At 45.2% G+C, this 20676-nt stretch overlaps 1 protein-coding gene across 2 annotated transcripts in view; it reads left to right on the top strand.

Moving 5' to 3' along the window:
• Nucleotides 1–20676, top strand: part of LOC106585191 (ephrin-A5b) — a 112671-nt gene that overhangs the window by 79786 nt on the left and 12209 nt on the right. For both annotated transcript variants that reach the window (XM_014171127.2, XM_014171126.2), the window contains exon 2: nt 8635–8927. In XM_014171127.2, the coding sequence (XP_014026602.1) occupies nt 8635–8927 (293 nt within the window). The remainder of the gene's footprint in view (nt 1–8634; nt 8928–20676) is intronic.

Below are 20676 nucleotides of genomic sequence, written 5' to 3'. Positions count from 1 at the left end.
AAACAAATGCACCTGTCAGCTCTGTGTACCTGCCAGCGGCTGGAGCACTCATCTGGGGCTATGAGCGCGTGTGTGTGTATATACTATACTGTGTATGTACCTTTACCAGGCCTCCAGTGTCACGAGCTCTGCTGTTTGGCTACTGTGCAGCAACCTAGCGTTTGCCCCCAGAAAGCCTATGTAAATTACGATCGCCAGAATGGTCCCCAAAAAAATGCGATGACCGTTTTGGCCTCTAAAATGTGTTTATTATGATCAAGTTCGAGCCCTACTGTGAATTATTTTAAAGTTCAAGATATTTAATTAAATAGTGATGCATTCTGACTGCTACATTTGTCGTCACACAGGACCAGGTGCTGACACAAACCAATCACGGGCCTGCAGGCTACGAGGAGGCTCCCGGTTGACTCTCTCTGGCAGGATGAAAATGACTACATCGACAATGATCCTTCAACTAGCTCTCACAGTCTCGCGTTAGAATTAGATGTTCATCCATGTTTCTCAAAACGTCAAATTTCAAAGTGGTTCCAAAACGTTAAGTTAAGGTTAAGTTTAGGCATTAACTCTGAAATCTTAAAGTTAGGCATGAACTCTGACTAGTTAAGGTAAGGGTTAAGGTTTGGGATAGGTTTTAAACAAAAATCTCAATAACAACTTTCTATCGCTGGATTCGAACATGCCGCCTTTGGCAGCGGAGGCAGATGTTTGTCTACTTAAAGGAAACAGGGCTCACCGTTGCCCCTAGTGGCCATTTTCCATGTCATCTCCCAACATCCTCAGAAATGTATGGACGTCGAATACTGACTTGTATCACAGATGACCTGGCTGGAGCCTTTGCTAGTTACGGCCACTTTCACAAGGATCCTTAGCGACTCTTGGTGCCATTCAGCCCCATTCAGAAAAGTGGCATGCTTCAAATATTTCCGGCTTCATGCGCCGTCGGGAGTTTTCCATAGGAGTATGTGGATGACGTCAGCGCTATCACCATCTACTGGTTTTACAGTCTACGACCTTGTAGACAACTGTACAACGGTGTTTATGTTTGTGTGTACACTACCGTTCAAAAGTTTGGGGTCACTTAGAAATGTCCTTGTTTTTGAAAGAAAAGAAAACATTTTGTCCATTTAAAATAACATCAAATTGATCAGAAATATAGTGTAGACATTGTTAATGTTGTAAATGGCTGATTTTTTTAAATGGAATATCTACATAGGCGTACAGAGGCCCATTATCAGCAACCATCACTCCTGTGTTCCAATGGCACATTGTGTTAGCTAATCCAAGTTTATCATTTTAAAAGGCTAATTAATCATTAGAAAACCCTTTTGCAATTATGTTAGCACAGCTGAAAACGGTTATTCTGATTAAATAAGCAATAAAACTGGCCTTCTTTAGACTAGTTGAGTATCAGGAGCATCAGCATTTGTGGGTTCGATTACAGGCTCAAAATGGCCAGTAACAAATAACTTTCTTCTGAAACTCATTGGTCTATTCTTGTTCTGAGAAATGAAGGCTATTCCATGCGAGAAATTGCCAAGAAACTGAAGATCTCATACAACGCTGTGTACTACTCCCTTCACAGAACAGCGCAAACTGTCTCTAACCAGAATAGCAAGAGGAGTGGGAGGCCACGGTGCACAACTGAGCAAGAGGACAAGTACATTAGAGTGTCTAGTTTGAGAAAGAGACGCCTCACAAGTCCTCAACTGGCAGCTTCATTAAGTAGTACCCGCAAAACACCAGTCTCAACGTCAACAGTGAAGAGGCGACTCCGCGATGCTGGCCTTCTAGGCAGAGTTGCAAAGAAAAAGCCATATCTCAGACTGGCCTAATAAAAAGAAAAGATTGAGATGGCAAAAGAACACAGACACTGGACAGAGGAAGATTGGAAAAAAGTGTTATGGACAGATGAATGTAAGTTTGAAGTGTTTGGATCACAAAGAACATTCGTGAGACAGAAAAAATTGAAAGATGCTGGAGGAGTGCTTGACGCCATCTGTAAAGCATGGTGGAGGCAATGTGATGGTTTGGGGGTGCTTTGGTGGTGGTAAAGTGGGAGATTTGTACAGGGTTAAAGGGATCTTGAACAAGGAAGGCTATCACTCCGTTTTGCAACACCATGCCATATCCTGTGGACGGCGCTTAATTGGAGCCAATGTCCTCCTACAACAGGACAATGACCCAAAGCACAGCTCCAAACTATGCAAGAACTATTTAGGGAAGAAGCAGTCAGCTGGTATTCTGTCTATAATGGAGTGGCCAGCACAGTCACCGGATGTCAACCCGATTGAACTGTTGTGGGAGCAGCTTGACCGTATGGTACGTAAGAAGTGCCCATCAAGCCAATCCAACTTGTGGAAGGTGTTTCAGGAAGTATGGGGTGAAATCTCTTCAGATTACCTCAACAAATTGACAACTAGAATGCCAAAGGTCTGCAAGGCTATAATTGCTGCAAATTGAGGATTCTTTGACTAAAGCAAAGTTTGAAGGACACAATTATTATTTCAATTAAACATCATTATTTATAACATTGTCAACGTCTTGACTATATTTCCTTTTCATTTTGCAACTAATTTCATGTATCTTTTCATGGAAAACAAGATCATTTCTAAGTGACCCCAAACTTTTGAACGGTAGTGTATGTCTGAGTGGCTTTTCAGGCTTTGCTCAGTATTAAATTGCCTTGTCATACATACAGTAATATGCCGTAGGGGTAATTCTATGCTTTAATAAATGCAGCATTTTGAAGATGTAAAGTGTGGGAAGTCTGTGTCTGTGCGGTAGGTTTGCTATAGATTTTTAAAATCCTTTACATGAGACCGATACAGCCTTTACCAGCCACACCATTCTGCCTTGGTAATTGGTTTCCCTCCTCTTCCCGCCTTCCTTTACCGGTCTTTCTTTCTTTTCCCTCTGCTCTCACCCCTTGCTAATCCCCTATCCCCCTCTCCTTCTCTCTTTCTTACGCCATTGTTTATTTTTTTATCAATCCTATAACAGCAGATGTGCTTCTGCCGGTCTGGGCAGGTGGAGAGGGAGGGATCAATAGCGATGTAGATAGGGTGGGACGGAGAGAGGGAGGCATGGGGCTGGTGGGAGAGAAAGATGTAATGAAAAGCTATTTTCCCTTTCCCTTTTCCTCTCTCTCTTTCCTCTCCTCTCTCTCTTCTCTCTTCTCTCTCTCTCTCTCTGCCTCTTCTCTCTCTCTCTCGTCTCTCTTCTCTCTCTCTCCTCTCTCTCTCTCTGCCTCTTCTCTCTCTCTCTCGTCTCTCTCGTCTCTCTCTCTCCTCTCTCTCTGCCTCTTCTCTCTCTCTCGTCTCTCTCCTCTCTCTCTCTGCCTCTTCTCTCTCTCTCGTCTCTCTCTCCTCTCTCTCTCTGCCTCCTCTCTCTCCTCTCTCTCTTCTCTCTTCTCTCTCTCCTCTCTCTCTCTGCCTCTTCTCTCTCTCTCTCGTCTCTCTCCTCTCTCTCTCCTCTCTCTCTCTGCCTCTTCTCTCTCTCTCGTCTCTCTCTCCTCTCTCTCTCTGCCTCTTCTCTCTCCTCTCTCTCCTCTCTCTCTCTGCCTCTTCTCTCTCCTCGCTCTCTCCGCTCTCTCTTCTCTCTCCTCGCTCTCTCTTCTCTCCTCACTCTCTCCTCTCTCTCCTCTCTCTTCTCTCTCGTCTCTCTCCTCTCTCTCTCTGCCTCTTCTCTCTCGTCTCTCTCTCCTCTCTCTCTCTGCCTCTTCTCTCTCCTCTCTCTCTGCCGCTTCTCTCTCGTCTCTCTCTCCTCTCTCTCTCTGCCTCTTCTCTCTCCTCTCTCTCTCTGCCTCTTCTCTCTCGTCTCTCTCTCCTCTCTCTCTCCTCTCTCTCTCTGCCTCTTCTCTCTCGTCTCTCTCCTCTCTCTCTCTGCCTCTTCTCTCTCGTCTCTCTCTCCTCTCTCTCTCTGCCTCTTCTCTCTCGTCTCTCTCCTGTCTCTCTGCCTCTTCTCTCTCGTCTCTCTCTCCTCTCTCTCTCTGCCTCTTCTCTCTCGTCTCTCTCCTCTCTCTCTCTGCCTCTTCTCTCTCGTCTCTCTCTCTGCCTCTTCTCTCTCGTCTCTCTCCTCTCTCTCTCTGCCTCTTCTCTCTCGTCTCTCTCCTCTCTCTCTCTGCCTCTTCTCTCTCGTCTCTCTCTCCTCTCTCTCTCTCTCTGCCTCTTCTCTCTCGTCTCTCCTCTCTCTCTCTGCCTCTTCTCTCTCGTTTCTCTCTCCTCTCTCTCTCTGCCTCTTCTCTCTCGTCTCTCTCCTCTCTCTCTCTGCCTCTTCTCTCTCATTTCTTTCTCCCCTCTCTCTCTCCTCTCTCTCTCTGCCTCTTCTCTCTCGTCTCTCTCTCCTCTCTCTCTCTGCCTCTTCTCTCTCGTCTCTCTCCTCTCTCTCTCTGCCTCTTCTCTCTCGTCTCTCTCTCTCTGCCTCTTCTCTCTCGTCTCTCTCTCCTCTCTCTCTCTGCCTATTCTCTCTCGTCTCTCTCTCCTCTCTCTCTCTGCCTCTTCTCTCTCGTCTCTTGTCTCTCTGCCTCTTCTCTCTCGTCTCTCTCTCCTCTCTCTCTCTGCCTCTTCTCTCTCGTCTCTCTCCTCTCTCTCTCTGCCTCTTCTCTCTCGTCTCTCTCTCTGCCTCTTCTCTCTCGTCTCTCTCCTCTCTCTCTCTGCCTCTTCTCTCTCGTCTCTCTCCTCTCTCTCTCTGCCTCTTCTCTCTCGTCTCTCTCTCCTCTCTCTCTCTCTGCCTCTTCTCTCTCGTCTCTCCTCTCTCTCTCTGCCTCTTCTCTCTCGTTTCTCTCTCCTCTCTCTCTCTGCCTCTTCTCTCTCGTCTCTCTCCTCTCTCTCTCTGCCTCTTCTCTCTCATCTCCTCTCTCTCTCCTCTCTCTCTCTGCCTCTTCTCTCTCGTCTCTCTCTCTCTCTCTCTCTGCCTCTTCTCTCTCGTCTCTCTCTCCTCTCTCTCTCTGCCTCTTCTCTCTCGTCTCTCTCTCCTCTCTCTCTTACGTCTGTCCTTTCCACTGTATGATTTCTCTTTCTATACAAGATCTTCCTTTCGTCGTAAAAGTGGTTGGAATGACACTCTCTTTCTCTTCTTCCCTCTGCACCCTTTGTTTCTCTCCCTCCTTCCCTTTCTCTGTCTGTCGTCCTTGCTCTATCTCTCCGGCGGCTGTGCTGAGCTCTTGAGCGGAGGCTGATGGGAGCTCATTGGGTGCGGTGTGTGTGAGCGATGTCACTGGACTGTGTAATTGAAATGGAAATAAGCCAATCAGGGACTGGTGTGGCACGGTACCTTACTCTGCATGCACTCCACTGTTCCAACTCTCCTGACTCTGAGTGTGTTTGTAGGAAGTAGCAAGGATAGTTTTCGGCCCTGCCGAGGGGGATGTGTTTGAACGGTGTAATCAGCTGGAGACAAAAGGTTTAAACACCTAACAAACGCACACACACACACACACACACACACACACACACACACACACACACACACACACACACACACACACACACACACACACACACACACACACACACACACACACACACACACACACACACACACACACACACACACACACACACACACACACACACACACACAGAGACCCAGGGTGCTTACGAGACCATTTCTTCCCCAGGACTGTGTTGTGACCTGCAGCTCTCTTGCAACAGCTGTAGCATAACAAAGACGTGCAATTATCATGGTTTGACAATTAGCCTGCCATCCACTGGCGGTTTTTAATTACCCTGCTAAATTACCAGGGCATCAAGGACTCTACTCACCAGACTGGAAAAGTGTTCTACCCGTCGTTAGAGGTGGAGGGTGTCAGAGGGGAAGTGTGTGCCTGTGATGGCCCGGAGTAAGAGAGTATTAGGGGCAGTTACAAGGTGTGTGTGTGTGTGTGTGTGTGTGTGTGTGTGTGTGTTGGCTGAGGAAACTAGCTTCTACTCACTCACTCACTCACTCACTCACTCACTCACTCACTCACTCACTCACTCACTCACTCACTCACCACAACACCACTCACTCTGTTGTATCTGCTACTATTGCCCACTCCCCTTCTGTCCCAGTGCCAGACCACCTTTTGAACTGATAGCAGGGAAGTGTGTGTGTCCTGCTCAGTCACCCAAACATCCTCTGGTCCATTTGCAGTCCAGACCATTGTCTCTACAGCAGAACAAAGGAAAGGGGGGGAGACAGTTGATCCATCACTCACTCACTCACTCACTCACTCACTCACTCACTCACTCACTCACTCACTCACTCACTCACTCACTCACTCACTCACTCACTCACTCACTCACTCACTCACTCACTCACTCACTCTCTCACTCTCTCACTCTCTCACTCACACACACACACACACACACACACACACACACACACGCACACGCACACGCACACACACACACACAGCGGAGAGGCTGAGCAGTCGAAGCGCGTGTTGTGATTATTAAATCAGTGACATTTAAGCCAGAGGAGATGTGTTGCTCTACCTGTGGGTTTGCAGTGACATGTTTTAAATGAGATGTTCCACATGAGATGCTGCCTGCCCTAAAGGTAAACAGTCTTACTCAGCTATTTATTCTAATGAGTAAATACAGGAAAACCCCATTAGACGCTAGCATAAACGTCACACAAACGTACATACGGTACACACGTTACATACCCCACGCTCACATACACGCTCATGCACACAGGTGCACACACACCAAACAAATGTTGTCAGTCAAGCTAGCCCAAGTGAAGGCTTCCATATAGAATGTGATACTCCACAAAGAGCGAAGGACTATCAAAGTCTATTCTCCCCCTCTCCCCTAATGACTGGGGAGTAGGGAAGCAGCTGTGAGAGTGTGTGTGTGTGTGTGTGTGTGTGTGTGTGTGTGTGTGTGTGTGTGTGTGTGTGTGTGTGTGTGTGTGTGTGTGTGTGTGTGTGTGTGTGTGTGTGTGTGTGTGTGTGTGTGTGTGTGTGTGTGTGTGTGTCGTCCTCATCAGTGTGATTATTAATGCAGCCCAGACCACCTTTATCATCATAACATCATCAGCAGTCTGCTTACCTTGGCTGACTCTCTACTCTGTTGGAGGGTGGAGAGAGAGAGGGAGAGAGAGAGAGAGTTTGTGGAAAGGGAGAGATGAGGGGCAGAGGATAAAGCCTAGAAGAGAGGGAGCGCAGAGTGTTCTAAGTGATGTCTACGTCCCGTGAACAAGGATGAGAGGGTTTTCAATTAAAAGTTTTTGTCAGGTCTCTCTCTTGCCAGACAAAGACTGATTCCCAATTAAAAATCCAGACGTATCAAAGGCGAGGAGGAGAATGAAACTCTCTTTTCAGGGGTTAAGTTGGGTTCGGTGCCCTGAGGTTAGAGTCAGACTGCCCCATACCCACCCCAGAACAAAACACACCCACACAAATTGCTTTCCTTGTAGGATTTTAAGGCACGATTCAATGGAACCCCAGGACAGTGGTTTGTGGACAAATCAATGAGGAATTCAGAACTTAGCCTGTGTGTGTGTGTGTGTGTGTGTGTGTGTGTGTGTGTGTGTGTGTGTGTGTGTGTGTGTGTGTGTGTGTGTGTGTGTGTGTGTGTGTGTGTGTGTGTGTGTGTGTGTGTGTGTGTCTCAGATGAGGGCATTAGAACCTCATGGCCTTCTGTAGTCTGTTGTGGATCAGTGGAGTTATAAACATGCCTCTCTGCACAGCCTTCTGGGGGGAAAAAAACACGCTGTATTTTGGTATCGTTTGACATTTCCTGCTTCAACTATCTCACATCTCCCCTAATAATTTTCTCTCTGGAACCCTCGGTCGGAGTTTTTCCTTCACTGTGTTTTCAAAAATACATTTGTTGTCTTCTTTTTTTTCCGGTGGAACTTTCTGGCATCCGAAAGAGAGAGATTTTGTCCAAGTAGGATTTTTCAGTGTGCGAATCACCACGCCGGGGAGAAGTGGTAAATATGAGTTGCTCAGATGGATTCACAGACAAACCTCCTCGTTCACTGAAGCCACGTGACGGATATCTAAAGAATGTTGAGAGCCAGCCGGTGCTCATAAAACCTGTCATATCGAAACAAATTCATCACCATAAAACATAGAGAAAATGTTAACAGGACTGTCATGTTTATGTTTGTGTGTCTGTGTCCCCGTGTGTGTGTTTTACAATTGAGGATGTTTTAGGACCCTTCGGTGATCTTGTTGATATGAACTGAAGTGGAGTGGGAGTGGGAGTGCGCTCATCTAGTCACATTGACTTCTGTGACCAGCACACTGTGTACTGCAGAAATGTGTTTAAGACCGTGAATGTTAATGTTACTTTTAAAGAACTACAATCAATCTCTATTACTGTCTAGAGCAAAGTCACTTCCTTGTTTTTTTTAAATGTTCTTTTTAATGTAATGTACTTTGTGTTTGTGATTGACCGTGTGTAAAGGCAGCCAAATATACACTCTCATTCTGACCCTAAATGGACAGGTTCTTTGAGCTTCTGGAACTTTTTGAGGCACTTTCAATAGTGTACGACTGTTAATAAGTAATCAACGAATTCATTCCGTTCGTTCACATTACACAATTGCTGATTTTATCTTCCCATTCCATCTGTAGCTGAAGCCCTTCACTAATCTTCCAAACACTAATGTTCTCGTCCTTGGCTTCTGTCCAATCAGGTTCCACCGTGGAGACTACCACATTGACGTGTGTATAAACGACTACCTGGACGTGTTCTGTCCCCACTATGAAGACACGGTGCCCGAGGAGCGGACGGAGCGCTACGTCCTCTACATGGTCAACTACGACGGCTACAGTACGTGTGACCACACCGCCAAGGGCTTCAAACGCTGGGAGTGTAACAGGCCTCACTCCCCCAATGGGCCGCTCAAGTTCTCAGAAAAGTTCCAGCTCTTCACCCCCTTCTCTCTGGGCTTCGAGTTCAGACCGGGCAGAGAGTACTACTACATCTGTGAGTAATAACATGTATCACCATATACGTATGCAGGATCTTCATTTTAGACATTTTGCTACATCAGGAAAGAATCCCTCAGCAACAGGAAATGTGAATTATAATGAATGGACCTTTTTTTTAAGGGGCTGATGCATTTTTCGTTAGGGCAAATCCAGTCTGACATTTGTAAGTGGAAATTACTCACTTTTGAAGCTTTTTTAAACCTCGAATACACTACAAGTTTGCATTTCCTGCCGTGCAGGAAAATTCTCTGCAACAGAAGAGTGATCAAATTAAGATCCTGCATCTGTGTGTGCGAGTACTAGAGAGTAATGTCACGTGTTGTACTATTATGTGTTACAGTTGAAGTAAAACGGATGTCGGAGGGGATGACGGATGCAGCCCTTAACGTGTTTAGAATTTTATTAAACTGCCTCAGAAGAACAACCATTTCACATCCAAGTTTATATTAGAAGAATGTGATACTTCAAATGGGTCTGGTTGTTAGGAAGTCTTGGCAAAGCTGTCATAAAAAAACAACACATTACTCTCTATAACGCTTTACTGGACTGATCCACTTCTCTATGGGCCTTTGTAGAATATATCCTCTATCTCAGCTCATTTTCTGCCTGTTACACAGAACACAGAGCCTTAACCCCATATTACAGGAAATGTGGTGTGTGTTTGATAGAAAACAGCCTCTAACAGCCTTGACTCCTAACCCCATGTTTTTACAACCTTACGATTAGAGGAGACACTTGTAGACTCACATTTCACTGCAGCTTTTCATTTAGAACACATTGCTCCTAGAATGTTCTTCCCTAAAAAGGGAACGGAATCCTCTGGGATACTGATTAAGACCAATTTGAACATTAGAAGTGTTCCCTGCAGAACAATATCCCATGCTTCGTAAAGAATGACAGAGAGTGGTTACTCTTCATATTACGATGTGAGGTTAAACTACCCAGAGGTGCTGGAGTTTCATGTTTCATGTCTGTGGCTGTGGAGAGGAGTGTGTGTGTGTGTGTGTGTGAGTTCGTCTGAGGCTGCCACCCCAGGGAAATCAGTTTTTAGCAAAGCTGGGTGATGGAGTTGGGTTGAAAGTATCCCTTTGCTGCTGCTGTAATATGCTTCTAGTTGGACTCACTGACTCACTGCACTGCCAATACTACCTCCACACACTGTCTCAAACCGCGTACTCTGACACCAATATGTCTATTGATGTACTGATATTTCACTTCAGTGTATTGTTTGTGTGTGTAGTGTTTGAGATCATACTGTATGAGTCAACCATAGTGTGAGGTTAGAATATGCTACCGTATGGGGAAGAACACTTCTATTTTGCCTCCAGAACTTCTGGGTCGTTCCACCAATTCGGTGCCTTTCGAGAAGTGTACTGTAAAAAGTTGAATTTCACCAAATGTTTGCCTTCTGCCATAAAGAGCACATTGTTCAACTTCATAAAGAAACATGGTTTCCCATCTCAAGAAGTTAAATATTTTTTTTTTTAAAAGGAATAGCTTAAATCTGCCATAAAACCCCTTGTGAGAGGGAGGATGGAAGCTTGTTGTGTGCAACAGGGAGTGGTAATTGAATGCACGCGTCATAAAACATTTCTAGACAGTCTATCTATGGATAACAGGGTTGACGTGTTATGCTCGACCCGCTCGGTTTTCCCACCACAAAACACCCGAAAATGAAAACAACACAAAGCCGCCGATGTGGGCTGTAGCCACGCAAGAGACCAGTCCCAGTACGTATAACACCTCCATACACTGAGTGTACAAAACATTAGGAACTTTTTCCATGACAGACTGACCAGGTGAATCCAGGTGAAAGCTATGATCCCTTATTGATGTCACGTTGTTAAATCCACTACAATCAGTGTAGATGGGGGAGGAGACAGGTTAAAGAAGCGTGAGAAGGACTTAACAAGAAAAACTTCCAAAAGGACTAATTCAAGGTTAAAAGGAGTTGGAACACTCAACAACAAAAAAGCAACGATTTATTTATTTTAGCTCTCTTGAATCCACTGTACAGGATGTGGACCGGTGACTGATGTTTCGATGTCAAGCTAAAGTCTTCCTCAGGATTTTTAAAGACAATTGAGACATGGATTGTGTATGTGTGTCATTCAGAGGGTGAATGGGCAAGACAAAAAATGTAAGTGCCTTTGAACAGGGTATGGTAGTAGGTATCAGGCACACCGGTTTGAGTGCTGCTGGGTTTTTCACACTCAACAGTTTCCCGTTTGTATCAAGAATAGTTCACCACCCAAAGGACACCCAGCCAACTTGACACAATTGTGGGAAGCATTGGATTCAACATAGGCCAGCATCCCTGTGGAACGCTTTCGACACCTGTTAGAGTCTATTCCCCCTGACGAATTGAGACTATTCAGAGGGCAAAAGGGGGTGCCACTCAATATTAGGAAGGTGTTCCTAATGTTTTGAAAACTCTATTGTCCATTGTTCATTATTTGCCATGGTGTCATCACTGTGCAAATATCCTGGACCATAGGCAATATAATTAAAACAAGTTCAATGCTCAGCAATAATATAATATTGTTCCTTGTTCCCAAACATGGTGAGGTGTCCTCATCATTGTCTTATGCTGAGGCCAGCATCATAGCCATAAGCTAGGCTGTGTAATTGTGCATGGATAACATACCTGAATAATGAGCCAGTCGTGGGGTTCCAACGGTCGGCTTGTCCTTGTGTGTTGGGATTGATGTGCTACTCGAAAAAAGTATTGAGCTTCCATAGCAGTGGAAAATGTGTGTGTTGTGTTCTGGAAGGTCAAGATCAGTTTTGCCGGGTGGATGAAGCTTCATCTCAGGTTTAGCTTGCGTAGCTGGGATTTCACCTCGTTGTAAGTCTCCCTCTATTTTAGCAGTTCGGCACTCGGGTCTGGGCAGATGTTGATCCTCTTCCCTGCATAGGTCAGACCCCCGGCTTCCGCAGCAAGGCGAACGATTCGCCGCTTGACTTCAAACCTGTGGAGCCGTACAATCATACAAGGAGAACCATTGCGGAGTTGACCGGTGCGGTACGCAATGTTAATCAGCAGTATGGGATCCAGCTTCTCCTGCTCGCACAGTTCATGGAAAGGATTACTCATGAAGGAAGTTGGGTTGCCCACTTCCACACTAGTTTCAAGTCTTGTGACCCTAACATAGAATTTACAGGAATGATTTTCGAGTGATTCTGTTTTCTCTTTTAGGAGTTTGATTATCCCTTCCAACTTAGCTTGCTCTGTTTCCAGGTCATGGAGTCGTACCTCTGTCGCATTGGCTGTCTTCTCCAGACTTTCCACGTTAGTTGAATAGGTATCCACTTCAGCAGCGAGCACTGCCAATGATTCATTTACCGGTTTTAATTGTAAGTCGAGGGCAGATGTACTCTCCTCACAAACAATCTCTCGTATAGTAGCGGCCAGCTCTTTCTGATGTCTGGTGTTATGAGCCACCTTGTTCCCGCAAGTGAATTGTGGACAGACGGATTCTAGCTGCTAAAGCAAAATAGACCTGGCTAGTTATTTACTGTCACACAATTAATGTCCGACACCTTAATATGACGCTTAGTATTGAAAAGTTTTAGGAAATAAGTCTGTTAATTCATAGAAATGTGCTAAAGAAAGCCACGATAAGGTCACATGTTTCAACGCATGCCACCGGAACCCTATCATGTATGACATTCCTGGGAGTGTGTAAACTTACATTGTTTATTACCATAGCATTTTTTTGTATGTTCTCTATAGTAATGTACTTCAAAATGTATCAATTGATCAATTCGGCACATTTGGGCAAACTCCTGGCAGACTTGATACAAAATATTGTGCAGTAATGTAATTCTTCACTGGATCAGTCTGAAACTTTGCACAAACACCGCTGCCTTTTGGTGGCCAAAATGTAAATTACACCTGGACTCCTATCTGAAAATATGTCCTTTCTCTTTCAAAGATGATAAAAAAGCATGTTTTTTGTTTGTATTATCTTTTACCTGATCTTATGTGTTATATTCTCCTACATTAATTTCACATTTCCACCAACTTCAAAATGTTTCCTTTCAAATGGTATCAGTGGCGCAGCGGTCTAATGCACTTCATCTCAGTGCAAGAGGCGTCACCACAGTCCCTGGTTCGATTCCAGGTTATCTCACATCCCATAGGGTGGCGCACAATTGCCCCAGTGTCGCCCGGGGTAGGCCTTCATTGCTATGCGGGACATTTTAAACTTTAAACTAAGGTTTAAAAAGGCTTCTGAAGTTTGTAATTTCCACTTTGACATGTCAGACGTGGTTTTCCCTTACGAAAAATGTGTCAGCCCCTACAGAAATGCCCACTAATTACAGTATAATCCACATAATAATTCACATTTCCTGTTGCTGCAGGATTATTTTTCCTGCTATAGCAAACTGGCTCAAATTAAGATCCTCCATCTGTATTTTTGGTACGGTATCATTTCTGACAGTTAAGGACAAGCTGCCAAACACTCTCAGACATCTTTCCCCATGAAACATGACCCCTGCCTGGAGTGTTGAAACGGGCAGGGGATATCAGTGGGATATTATTGGTGGATCTACACACAAGTCTGTTCTATCCATCATCACCATTTATGATGGAGGCAGTTAACCTGACAGCCAACCAGGGACTTCTCTCTCTCTCTCTCCTTTATTATCTCCACCTGTTTCTTTCTTTCCCTTCCGAAGTGGTCGAGATGGAGGGGTTGCATTACAAAAACCTCCAAAATTCTTGAATGTTGGCCATTGTCAGCATGACACTAACCAACGTTTAATTCCGCTAATTGGCTCGGCACACTGCTAGCCAAAACCCTTACCTAAATAACTAACTGCCTGTGTATGACCAGTTGTCATGAGCTAACACCAGCTGCCATGACTATATATGGTATTTATGTCTCATATGCCTTTTCTATGACGGTGTTATTAAGCCTTATGTCAGCAGGTCAAAAGTTTCTTAGTAGAGTTTTATGTTACAGACTGCTTGCCTTGTCAGCCCTGATAGAGCTGAGAATCACAGGAGAAATGGCACGTCGTTACTCATTGTGTATTTATTTATTGTGTTCTTTTTTCCCCCTACTATATCTCTCTGCGTTGTTGGGAAGGGCCTGTAAGTAAGCGTTTCGGTGTTAGTCTACAGCTGTTGTTTACGAAAGCATGTGACAAATACAATTTGATTTGAAGGGAGAGGGAAGGGAAGTCTCCAAGGTTGGAGTTCGATGCGGTTTAAGGGTTAGACACTTCCCCCTGTAAGTTTTTACTTCCAACCAACCTTTTTTTCTCATCCGGCTGAAGGATGCCTGTCCAGAGTGCTAACTTAAATTACACTCCAACTGATAGGCTGCCCATAGAACACATCCATTCTGCTATACAATGTCATATTGCTTTAGATGCCTGCGGCTTCATTGCTCTCTGAGTGATTCCAGCGTGTCGCCTCTCTGGCCACTGCTGCGGATATTAAAGTCATCCACCATGAGCTCTGCTGACATGTGATTTCCCAATGCTTTTGTGTCCAGATTGAACATCTGTAAGACATAGGGGGGTTGCTTGCTGATTGGATCGAGTATAGTGAAGAGAGAACAGCGGAAGGAAAAAATGACATCTGTATTATAATAATACTCTTCCTGGGGCATGTTTGCTCACAAAAGCCCCAGATTGGCTGCAACCTCATCAGCACCAGCAACACCTTCATCATAGTCCTCATCCTTCTCCTGATCCTCATTATCAATCATCAGCAGCAGCAGAAGCATAGCCGTTATGATCCTCAGCTGCTTCTGAAATTCATTTGCTTCATGAGTAGCTTACATCATCATCAAAATCACCATTGTGTCACCAGCATCAGTATGAACAATTTGTTATACATCTGTCTTACTTTCAGATTGCCATACAACACCTACTGCCAGCACAGAGGTCAGGCATACCGTAACTACCCTTATATATATTCAACTATACAGTATATGATTTAGCACATAGTTCTAGAATGATGTGTTTTCAGTCAACGTTCTCTTAGCTTGCATCCAAACCTGGAGAAATTGTTTTGTAGATGTTGCCGAGGGGATATTGTCTAGCGTGAAAGAAGCAGACAAGTAAGAGTGATATTGTTAAACATTCTTCAACATGACTCTTCTGAAAGAACAACGGTGAAGGGTTGTGTTTTTGTTGAACACAGCAGTGGATGCCATTGAGAACCTGTTGATTGGACAGGTTCAGCTTTCTGACAGGGAGGACACAGTGTGTGTGTATGTGTGTGTGGGGTAATAACCACACTACAGGAGGCTCTAGAAAATACTAATTTGCATTCAGAAACACGCAGGGCATAGCAGACCAGACAGATGACTGTGGGAGAGGAAAATCCAGTGGCTGTTTAACAAGATAGACTGGTGGGGGATGGGGGCATGTGAGTGTGAGTGTGTCTGGCAGGATAGCTCTGTATATTGTGGTTGGTATAATGTTGAAGAGAAATGACATGATATACTGTGTGATTTGGGATTGGAAATATGGACAATACATATGGTTGGGGGAAGTAATGTGACGATGTACTGCTTACATTGGGACATTCGTGTTGAGGAATTGCAGAGGAATGTGAAAGTAAATAATCATGTGATTTGAATTTTGGCATTATCATTCTTCAAAAATGCGTACTATATTAATTGCAATGGAGAGAGGAACTCAAAGCAACCACCGTGATTTACACTGAGTCTCGAAATGAATTGTTCTTTCAATTACTCAAGGAGCTGAGGGAGAAAAGGCTGAAAAAAATGCCTGCAGACCATTGATTGATTGATTCACTATCTGGTCCGTAGATGAAGATAAAGATGTTAAATTATATTCTGACGGAGAAACGCCCGCTAATGGTGCTTTCGACCTTTGAGTTCGATGCGGGCGAGGGCTTGATTTGTTGCATCTGTGATACAATTATAACGAGGAGACAGAGTTCTGCTGTCAGGTGCTTCAACAACACAAACGGGTTAATCAACGCTAGCAGGTCGCGGGGAATAAACCCAAATCGAGACCGTGATTCTTCATTTTTCGTTGTCAGCCGCAGCTCTCTGTTCAGAGGAGCTGAATTGTCTATCAAGTCGTAGAGGGAGAGAGAGCTAGAGAGAAACAGAGGGCTGGAGTCAGTCGTAACAGCATGGGCCAAAACCGTTTATCTTCTTCCTTTCTTTCTAGAAATGAGTGAGTGAGTGAGAGGAGAGTGGGTGTGAGTGAGAGTGTGAGAGTGAGAGAGTGAGTATGCAAAATGCACTGCCTGCAGGAAGCCATTTAACGTTACTCACATCTGCAAGCAATTCAGCAGAATACTGTATTAGCTGTGGTTGAGTTACGGTTGTGACGTGTCGGCCGCTCTGACAGACGCTGCTAAGGAAGGGATGGAGAAGGGCAAGGGGAGCGCTTCCTAGGTCAGAAGTCAGCCAGCATTGGTGGCTTAAGTGAACCCTGCAGATCAGGGAACGCTGAAGGCAGCATCTTTTTCTAATATAGAGAATCTGCGGAGCGATTTTAATCTCAGAAGGGCCTAAATCCAATATCAGAAGAGTGAGGGTTGCGAGAAGGGGAAAAAAAGTGTCTGTTAGTCGATGAGATGTGTGGCGAATGGGAAGCTAGCTGGTGTCATCAAGCAGTTGTCTGCTATGAGTTATGTTGCTCGTATGCCTTCTTGGACTACACAGTGGCAGAAAACATGATCTATCACTTCTATGTCCCGTGAACAAGGATGAAATTAGTTCTCAGGTGCGGAGTTACAAACAGAACAGATCTGTCTGATTGACCTGACAAAAACCAGGCCATGGTCAAAAACATCAGCCGTGCTCACAAATGTCAAAGTACTATAGTACAGCATAATCTATAAAGTGCAACAAGATACACCGCTGGATCGTACAGTAGGTGGTAAGCCAACCTACGAACATAGTTTTGATGTTCATTTTCAAAAAGGATTGTCTTGATTTGTCTGACGATGCACACATATGATTCAAGATGCAAGGCATAGCCGTTCTGTCGTGGTTGTGGTGTAGTATCATGTACCCTATCATGCAAGTCATACAGAGGCACTATGCTGCGGCAGCACGAATAGCGTTAAGCAAAGGCGTGGATGGTATATATATGTACACAGTATGTATATGTTTTTAGGCTGACGGAGGATGTATAATAGTCACAGAGAGCTTCTGCATTTCCATTCCTATGGGTTAGTAGGAAACCTGGGTACAGACATGATAATAACTCAGGCTCTACCCATTCATGTGAAAAATCATTCCTGTCATCAGCTCTCAGAAATGACTCAACAACATGAAATAGTGTGACAGAAACCACAGTCAACCGCTTGGACTCAAATGCATTATCATAATTTAGATAGATGGGTTACTTTCTCTCCTCTCCTCTGTGATTCTGGGTCATTTCCCTCCCTGTGTGTCACTGTTCCTCTCCATGGCGGCTAGCCCAGTGTGCCTGCCCTCCAGACAGCACGTTACACTCCCTCCTTCCCTCAAACACTACCAGAGAATGGCTGCCACCCAACTGCTCCCCTGGGGGGCGTCTCTATTGGCTGCCGCTAAGGTTCCAGTCACAGAACACAGCCACTAATGGCCCAGCCATCAGAATCCTCATGGTTCTGAGGCCCCCCGTTTAAAAAATTAACTGGAAACAGTTGTCCAGCGAGCTGCCTGCCTGGCTGGCCAGACTTAGCTAATCAAAGGAGTGAGGTAAGTAATGGAACACTTGTTGAAGGAAGAAAGGAGGGAGGAAGATAGGGGGGGGAAAGGCTCTAATCAACAAAACTAGCGTTTGACCACCAATAATGTAATCATCGCTTTTGACCCCGGGAAAGAGTAATGGCGCTTCGCTAATGCTGTGAAAAGCCTGGAAATACGAGAAACGAGGAGGAACTAGGAATCACGAACTAGACAATGACAGTTTTTCCACAGACATACATATATATATATATATATATATACACTGCTCAAAAAAATAAAGGAAACAATTAAACAACACAATGTAACTCCAAGTCAATCACACTTCTGTGAAATCAAACTGTCCACTTAGGAAGCAACACTGATTGATAATAAATTTCACATGCTGTTGTGCAAATGTAATAGACAACAGGTGGAAATTATAGGCAATTAGCAAGACACCCCCAGGTGGTCCCCACCTGGTTCTGCAGGTGGGGACCACAGACCACTTCTCAGTTCCTATGCTTCCTGGCTGATGTTTTGGTCACTTTTGAATGCTGGCGGTGCTTTCACTCTAGTGGTAGCATGAGACGGAGTCTACAACCCACACAAGTGGCTCAGGTAGTGCAGCTCATCCAGGATGGCACATCAATGCGAGCTGTGGCAAGAAGGTTTGCTGTGTCTGTCAGCATAGTGTCCAGAGCATGGAGGCGCTACCAGGAGACAGGCCAGTACATCAGGAGACGTGGAGGAGGCCGTAGGAGGGCAACAACCCAGCAGCAGGACCGCTACCTCCGCCTTTGTGCAAGGAGGAGCAGGATAAGCACTGCCAGAGCCCTGCAACATGACCTCCAGCAGGCCACAAATGTGCATGTGTCTGCTCAAACGGTCAGAAACAGACTCCATGAGTGTGATATGAGGGCCTGACGTCCACAGGTGGGGGTTGTGCTTACAGCCCAACACCGTGCAAGACGTTTGGCATTTGCCAGAGAACACCAAGATTGGCAAATTCGCCACTGGCGCCCTGTGCTCTTCACAGATGAAAGCAGGTTCACACTGAGCACGTGACAGATGTGACAGAGTCTGGAGACGCCGTGGAGAACGTTCTGCTGCCTGCAACATCCTCCAGCATGACCGGTTTGGCGGTGGGTCAGTCATGGTGTGGGGTGGCATTTCTTTGGGGTGCCGCACAGCCCTCCATGTGCCTGCCAGAGGTAGCCTGACTGCCATTTGGTACCGAGATGAGATCCTCAGACCCCTTGTGAGACCATATGCTGGTGCGGTTGGCCCTGGGTTCCTCCTAATGCAAGACAATGCTAGACCTCATGTGGCTGGAGTGTGTCAGCAGTTCCTGCAAGAGGAAGGCATTGATGCTATGGACTGGCCTGCCCGTTCCCCAGAGCTGAATCCAATTGTGCACATCTGGGACATCATGTCTCGCTCCATCCACCAACGCCACGTTGGACCACAGACTGTCCAGGAGTTGGCAGATGCTTTAGTCCAGGTCTGGGAGGAGATCCCTCAGGAGACCATCCGCCACCTCATCAGGAGCATGCCCAGGCGTTGTAGGGAGGTCATACAGGCACGTGGAGGCCACACACACTATTGAGCCTCATTTTGACTTGTTTTAAAGGACATTACAGCAAAGTTGAATCAGCCTGTAGTGTGGTTTTCCACTTTAATTTTGAGTGTGACTCCAAATCCAGACCTCCATGGGTTGATAAATTGGATTTCCATTGATTATTTTTGTGTGATTTTGTTGTCAGCACATTCAACTATGTAAAGAAAAAAGTATTTAATAAGATTATTTCTTTCATTCAGATCTAGGATGTGTTATGTAAGTGTTAATAAAAATTAAGACACCAGAATCAAGAACGACATCCTCTCTCTCTCACTGCGTCCCTCTCGCTTTCTCTTGCATCTCTGAGCCAGTAGCATGAGGGATGAATTGGGTTCATATTTGGCACCGGTTGAAAGATGTGAGGAAAGAGCGAAAGGCCAGTTACCACCAGGGGTGTGAGTTTATATGCTTTCCACTGCCTCCGACCCTCTCTCCTCCGACCCTCATCCTCCATCCATCCTTCAGTACCGCCTATTGTGATTGGACTATAGCAACCTGGTTAATGGTCCTCTCCCGGGCCATCTCCTCAATCTCCCCACACACATGTTGTGTGGCCAATAGCACTGCAGTTGTTCTTCTTTGTCTACGTTTTTTTCTTCTATTGTTTCTTTCATGAAAGAAACGCGGACTGCTGTGCGGCTTGTTGATGCGTGTGTGTGCATGTGAATGCGTGCAAGGGTGTCTGGGTGCGTGCTACAGTGAGCTTCAAAGTATTGGGACAGTGGCACATTTTTGGTTGTTTTGGCTCAGGACTCCAACACTTTGGATTTGAAATTATACAATGACTATGAGTTACAAAAGTATTTAAACGGTTCACCTGAAATGGATGAAAATACCCTCAAATTAAAGCTGACAGTCTGCACTTTAACCTCATAGTCATTGCATTATTTCAAGTCCAAGTGCTGGAGTACAAAGCCAAAACAAGAAATGTGTCACTGTCCCAATACTTATGGAGCTCATTGTATCTTTCCATGCTCTGTAAACCCAGACTGGGTCCCAGAAGACGGAAACACTAGAGTAATCCTAGTGAATCAGAAACATCATGGCTCTGGGGAAGCGCAAGTTAGTTAGCGGGCTGGCAAAGCTAGCTTGCTAGGGATGCTGCATACAGTGTTGGAGGGCACTCAGGTTTAACTTAACCCAACCTATCCTAACAGACAAGCTGGGATCAAAGGATATGGATCCCCTTATTAAGGCCAGCTGGAGATCCAGGCCAGCACACTGGAAATACATTTTAACGCAACGCTAACGCAATGTGAGGACTATATTTGTATAAAATCAAGTAAATGTACTTGATTTTATACAAATATAGTCCTCACATTGCGTCACATACACATACACATACACATACACTTATTGGTAACATACACATGGTTAGCAGATGTTAATGCGAGTGTAGCGAAATGATTGTGCTTCTAGTTCTGACTGTGCAGTAATATCTAACAAGTAATCTAACAATTTCA

This window comes from Salmo salar, chromosome ssa24 (genome assembly GCF_905237065.1).
Source record: "Salmo salar chromosome ssa24, Ssal_v3.1, whole genome shotgun sequence".
Lineage (NCBI taxonomy): Eukaryota > Metazoa > Chordata > Actinopteri > Salmoniformes > Salmonidae > Salmo > Salmo salar.
Note: the sequence above shows the minus strand (reverse complement) of the source record. Positions and strands in the feature narration are given on the sequence as shown.